A 7,234-nucleotide genomic window follows, 5' to 3' on the forward strand; every position below is an offset into this window, starting at 1 on the left:
AAAAAAAGAAGTATAAAACTATAACCAGCTATCATTTTGTATTTATTTTCATTTGTGATTTGGTTTTAATACTGCCTGTATATGTTCAACAATGTATGCTTAAGTTATGTATGTATATATAATGTATAGTTTTTTTTCCCCCGGTCTCTTTGTGTTAGTAGTATGCACACTCTGTGTAACATGTTTGAGCCTACAGGCAGAAGTTTGGGGTCTTCTTTACAAAAGCCTTACGCATAATCATAAGACAACTGATGATGATAATATACAGTATGTCAGTAACTGTGCTGTTGAATAGCCATGAGTGATGAGAGAGAACTGTGTTTGTATTTTTGATGATGATGAAGACTATAGTGAACATGATGTTTTATGTTAAAGGCATAGTTCAGTGTTTGTTCAGTGGTGTTGTATGGGGTAGGCATAGTTATTGTGTTACCTTATGGACACAGTCACAGTCGCAGTCACTTTAATGAGTTTAAAGGAAGTGTCACTGCAGCAGAAGTCAACCTTGTACTGTTGCAGAGGGGGCCAGAAGATTTTTTTTCTCCACATATATAAAGGCTAACCTAAAACCTAAAGATTTGTTCGATTGAACGCTTAACTTGGATTTTTTCCACAGTCTCCATAATGTAACACAATAACTATACTTACATAAGTACCCTATACAACCCCACTTCATACAATACTCAATACTGAACTATCCCTTTAATGACGATGAATATAGTGAAGTGATATCGGTGATGAAGAAGAAGATGATGATGCTATACACACCAGTAGTTTTCTATGTGATTGTAATATAAAAGGAAAAGCCTTGATGTCAGGGCAGAATATTATCTTCTACAGCCAACCCCGCGTGGGCTCATAGTTACATTAACTTTTTATATTCTCTGTAAAAGCTATCGTCACATTGAATATTATGTGTATCTATATAAAGTATACATAATGGCTACAGCAGATGTATGGTGTATTATTTATTATTCATGCTCAGTCTTCTTGGCCTACATATTTGCATAAGTAATCAGCTATACCGAATGCTGAATTATACAGACACTTCTCGTTAGGAGCTTGGATAAAGTAAGCATGTGTGGTAAATGAACAGGAAATGTAGAGGATAAGCATGTCAGGTCCATACTGCCTGTCTACTGTGGTCCATAGTCCCTTAGTATGACTGAGGAGAGAGCGCCCTCTGCTGTTTTTTCCCCCCAATAATAATAATCATACATATAAGAAGAAATATAAGTACATGGATGAAGCCACATCAATGTAATGATTAAAAATGATTAGAGGAGAGATTTTTTCTCTATTACTTCAGCACATTTTCGGAAGCGTTTTACACAGTTCTCAATACGTTAAATGCAATCACTTTTTTTCATTTTTCAACTGAGCATGCCACTCGCTTCAAAATACACTCAGTGAACGATTTATTCGGCACACCTTGACAATCTTATACAATCCAGTACAACCTTTCTACCATATAATATACTTTAATGATGCCTATAATGTTAAAAAAATTAGCATTATGAGCTTTGTAAACGCAGACGTTAAAGGGATAGTTCAGTGTTTTTGAAGTTGGGTTGTTTAGGGTACCTAGGGCATAGTTATTGTGCACAGTCAGTCACTATAAGGAGTTTGCGGGAGACTTTGCTGTAGCAGAAGTCAGCCCTGTATTGTTGCAGAGGGGGCCAGAAGAAAAACGTTTTTTTTTCTCCACAAATATAAATGCTAACCTGAAAACCTAAACATCCATTCAATATTACACTAAACTGAGTTTTTTCCCACAGCTTTAGTTTGCTGTCTTTATTTTTGTATCACTTCGCCAATCAACCTCTTGACTCAGAGCTACTGCAGATTATTCAAGAGACACAAGAAAACAAAAATAAACGGCTGTCTGGTAGCAAGCTAAAGCTGTGGGGAAAAAATACTTAACTATCCCTTTAAGGCAGAGCTGTTGGTGCACTGGTGTACAGTATCTATAACAGTGGCCACTAGTATTTTACTCGTGTCAAAAGAAAAATTGAGCTTCACTTTTACATTTACACAATTACACACTTTTACTGTTAACTATTTTTAGAATTACGTCAAACTGACAGAATTGATCGCTTATTTTGTTTCAAATGAAGTCTGTTAAAGCCATCAACTCATTGGATCTATAGAACAAATACTTATTCAAGGTAGAGTAACATTAAACTACAAACATTGTACAGTTAATGCGATCGTTTCAAATTGATGAGTGGGTAACATTTTGTCAGTTAAGTTAAAAGAAATTTACAGTACTTTTGAATAAGAAATGTTCTGACGTTTAGCATCAATATTTAACATGTGATAATTTACACTATGAGCATTCTTCTGCGAGGTGATGTCTGTCATTCTTGCAGCTCCTTTGGACAACAGGCATTAAGAAAAACTATATTAAATAGCATTCGTTGCACTGATGGTCTCATTTGCTGGGTTACATGTAATTTATGATCATCAGAGAAAACATTTTTTTGTTTCAGAAATATTTAAAAGTTTCTCGTAGCACCTTTAAATAGAAGCCATATAAATATGTCTTCAAACCTTAACTTAATGCATTACTGGATACCCTCTCATCATAAAATAGTGCCTATACACTTGTATCACTTTATTCTTGACTTTTATTGTGACAACTGTGCCAAAGCAACCAGGACAAAACTGTAAAACCAAATGTTGCCTGCTGTGAAAGTAGGATGTCACTCTGAAAACTGGCCAAACACTGCCTCCCTGTGGACAAATGTAGAATAACTGTGTGGTGAATGGAACTCCAGATTTGGTTTGGTTTGAATGATTTTTATTTAACACACGTATTCTCCCCAGTGTAGCCACATCATGACGTTTTTACATCAACTCTTATCACCATTAATTCATATAATGTCCAACAGCTGTACATATTATATAAAAATCTATATTCATACAGTCCTCTTTTGATGGCACATCAACAGTATCCCTACGATTTCTTGAGCCTCTTTCCTTCCTTTGTCATGTCATTGCATCAACAAAAAAAATGTCCCCCAACATTATGATACATCAGGCATGAGGCTATTCACCAAAAGGGAAACAGCTATGAGGCAACACAGGGTAAAATACAAATACAATTTAACCAAAATACAGAACTTTTTCAGAGAAGCTCAAAGCTCAAATCCAATGCATACCAGAGTTGTACCTTTGGATACCTCGCCATAACCATGTAATGTTTTCATGTCTAAAAACCTGCAGACATTGCTTGCACCCAGATAACACTTGATCTTCCACCACAACAAATTCCCAGAGAGCATCCTGTGACCCGATAGAAAGGCACAGAGCAGCTCAGAAGGACATATATCTCCTACTGCCACGGTCTAAGCTGCTGCACATAATGTTCCTCCCTGAAACACATCAAACTCAAAGTGAAATATCTTAAGTAGAATCTTGTATCAGCAAGGCGAAGAGGACACCTGATCATAGTCTGGGCATTTGAGGAGAGCCGGGTAGCCGCTGGAGCTCATCTGGAGCGAGGCTTCACTGGAGATGTCAGAGGGACTGCGGCCGCGTGACGACCAGGCCTCTGGGTGGAGGAACTGGCCAGAGTGGTCCGAGCAGTTGCTGAGCCGAGGCCGGTAGAAACTGGGGTGTCTCGGCTGGTAGATCTCCTCTGCTGTGTAGCGCTTCATGAACAGGTAGACGGACATGACGCCCGCACTCTGCAGCAACATAAGAGGGACACACTCAAGATTACAATAATGTCAATGGAAAAATTTAAATATATGGCAGCCTTTCCTGGACTATATAGCAGCGCTGAAGTGACCTTCATGACACCTTACTGACTTTTTATTTTTTTTTGCTTAACATTTACCTATAGGTTAAACAATGTCCTCAGAAACCTGTTAAGTGGAGTACGTCATGTTAGTTTTTTATCTTATTTTGTCTTGCATTTGTGTGTTCACTTCTTCAGTTGTGTGTTTGTGTTCTTTAAAGAAAATCCCAAAATAAAGTGTTTAAAAATAAAATAAAGTTAATGGAACTTTAGGTATTTGTTGTATTTAAATATATTTTACTTGATTATTCATAGCGATGTGAATTTTTTCAAAAGTCTACTGTGACATGTCATGTATCTTTGTGCCACATGTTAAAGCATGTTGACTGTAATATGTTGTGCCATCACGATCACCTCAGTGAGCAGGAAGGAGATGGCGGCGAAGGCGAAGGACCAGCCGTACTTATAGGTGAAATAGGCCTCGCTGCTTCTAGTCCTGTTCAGCACTTCATCACTTATACTGGAGATGTACAACACCAGACCCACCACCAGAGCCAGACCTGCCAGACAAGGGACATCCATATCAGAAAGAAAACAACAACGTGGAGAGGACGGACACAATTTAATTGTTCTTTTAGTGTGTATCCGCCTCCTTCTTCTTCACCCTCTGCACTGTATTTGTCTCTTCTTCTCATGTCTGTGCCTTCTTTTTAGGTTTGTCTTACAGTGTATTTCACTATATTTAACTGCTGCCATTTTGGCCAGGCCTTGTTCAAAAAAGAGGTCATTTGATCTCAAGCAATTATTGCCTGGGAAAATAAAGGTAAAAGAAAATGAAAAAGACAGAGGAGAACATGAAAAGGAAAAGGAAAAGAAAGACTTGTGTACCAGAGAGGATGAAGAAGATTCCAGAGACGAAGGCCAGGATGGTGCGGTGAGGACGGACGTGGCCGATGTTGTTGAGGACGAAACCCACGAACATGAAGAAGAGGCTGACCAGAGGGAAGGGAGTGGCTGAGCGGATCATCTCTGAAGGAACAGGAGCAGAACACTGTTTAACCTCACAGCATACAACAGACCAGAGTGTTAGTGTTGAGATGATCCATCCCAATTGCACAGCCGCTGTTCTAATCTGTCATTTGCAAGTTTTTTTTACTTCTTCAAAACATCAACAACATCAAACATTGCCACATTTTGCCAACATGCAATACATTTTTCCCCACTTTTTCCCCCCAAATAGAACAATACAAAAATTAAAAAATTAAACCCTCCCATTAACGGACAGAATAAATAAAAAGGTGACAATAACTTAAATAAAATCAGGTAACAGACAATATATTGATAGTCGAGGCGGGTAGCGAGTGAATTGATAGAGGCAAGCACAGAGTCCCATCTCCTGTAAAAACGAACATCCGAACTTCTCATAGTATTACTTCACTTTTTCCAAATGGACAACAGATCCTCCAACCATGAAGAAGCAGAGAGTGGACCTAATGCCTGTTGCACACAACCAAGAAAAGGGATTAACCTAGGATATTTTGGTTATCCTGGCTTGCGTTAGCCATGTTCCGGTTAAAGGGACATAAGTTACCATGGAGATTTATGTGTTCGATCTCTGGGTCTACTTCTGAAAGCTTTGGGCTGGCACTTAACAGAATTACTTACACCTGGCTTGACAAAGCGGCCCCTTTTCATCCTGGATTGGCGTTTGTGCAACCAATTAATCCAAATTGCCCAGGCTTAGACTTTGTCAAGGCTGGCTTTATCAATCATCCTGGATATCCTGGAAGTCCACTTTTGTGCAACAGACCTCTGGGCACTTTCACTGAAGTAAAATGCGCCTACGGGCTTTGAGTGAAGCAAAGTCATTTGTATTTTGCAAGTTGTCAAAATTGTCCTATGTTAGAAACAATACTCTTTTCTATATGTATATATAATGGTTCTGTTGGGAGGACACCCATCTTGAAATCCAAATAAAATGTAGTCGCTTTATCGCCGTCATCTGCTCCCTTACCCAGATTTTTTTTTTTCTTCGTGAATGGAGTACATTATCACAGCTTATTACTCACTCGAGTGGATTCAACCTTGGGTAAAGCTCTCATATTGAGCCACACTGAAGGACTGAATTGTCTCATTGAAAACGCCAATGAGTATTCTGGAGAGGCCCAGGTGATTCACACTCTCAAAAGCCTTCTGGCCTCATTCATGCAGTGCAGAGATTGCGATTCCTGAATACAACCTGGTCGGAAAAACAACAACAAAGCGTTTTGACATGAATAAGAACTCACTGAGCAAGTTGACAGTGGTCTCTGACGTCAGCTGGATATTGATTGGCATGATGTACGAGACGGTGAAGCAGCGACCGGACTCCTCACCTGGAGAAGTAAAAGAAAAGACAAAATATCTTAGTGGAGAAGAGGAATCACAAAGGGAGAGTAGCACAACTCACTGAAAAAAATCTGTGTGTGTGTGTGTGTGTGTGTGTGTGTGTGTGTGTGTGTGTGTGTGTGTGTGTGTGTGTGTGTGGAGTTGGTGAGAATTGGGAGAAGGTCTGCAGGTTGGTGTGAAGGACAGGTGACAATGAGATGTAGATATTAGGAGAGACATATGGTCTACAGGGATGGCCTGGAGAAAAGGTGGCCGACCAGTAACCATGAGGTCGCTGGTTCGATCCCCGGCACCGGACAGGAGGGTGTAAATTGTAAATCTAGTGGTGGCTGCTATTACGTCTACGGAGCCCACCATCTCTACCATTGTGAGCAAGACACTTCACCCCAAAACGTCTCAAGGGGCGCTGAATTACGGCTGACCCTGCGCTCTGACCCCCTCCGAAGTGTGGTAACTTGAGAGGGGATATGCAGAAAGACAAATTTCAATGTAACCATTGACTGATAAAGTAATTTCACTCTTATAAGAGACTGGCAGACTAAGGACCAAAATAAGTAATTGTCTGTCGCCATGGAAATAAAACATGAAAGCTACACAGTCATGCTACATTATCACTTCCGTTTCACATTAAGAAACCAGCTGGCATTACCCGCCACCATGAGATGACGTCTGTCTCTGAGGACTTGAAGGTGCAAGTGTGTGAGTGAGTGTGTGTGTGTGTGTGTGTGTGTGTGTGTGTGTGTGTGTGTGTGTGTGTGTATATAATCATGTCAGTCGTCACTGCTGCTGCTGCCACATTTAGATGCTGCATCATTGAAAATGGTTATTCCACTGGCTAACATCTAGCTCCAATTCTGATATACCATCACATTGTTAAAGCCCCCCCCCCCCCACAGGTGACTAACCGGCCAGGAAGCAGACTCTCCAGAGGCCAGAGTGCATGGAGGTCTTGATGACGGTGCTCTGGTTCAGAGGCATAATGAGGCCCTCCTCCAGGTACAGCCAGTAGTCTGTGCTGACTGCAACTCCCAGAAGCCCCAGGCCACTGATTGCAAAGACACTGCTCAGCAATGTCAGCGCCTTCCTACTGCAGGCGCTCAT

At 40.4% G+C, this 7,234-nt stretch overlaps 1 protein-coding gene across 1 annotated transcript; it reads right to left on the reverse strand.

The window, feature by feature from the left end:
- Positions 1–3,425: 3,425 nt before the first annotated feature.
- cacng5b (calcium channel, voltage-dependent, gamma subunit 5b) lies at positions 3,426–7,234 on the reverse strand (the record flags this gene model as incomplete). The annotated part of the gene is made up of 5 exons (XM_080044506.1): positions 3,426–3,692; positions 4,160–4,305; positions 4,634–4,774; positions 6,034–6,120; positions 7,039–7,234. 5 exons carry the CDS (start codon positions 7,232–7,234, stop codon positions 3,426–3,428), a joined length of 837 nt encoding a protein of 278 aa, XP_079900632.1.

Source organism: Ammodytes marinus, assembly GCF_949987685.1.
Source record: "Ammodytes marinus genome assembly, chromosome: 16".
Classification (NCBI taxonomy): domain Eukaryota; kingdom Metazoa; phylum Chordata; class Actinopteri; order Uranoscopiformes; family Ammodytidae; genus Ammodytes; species Ammodytes marinus.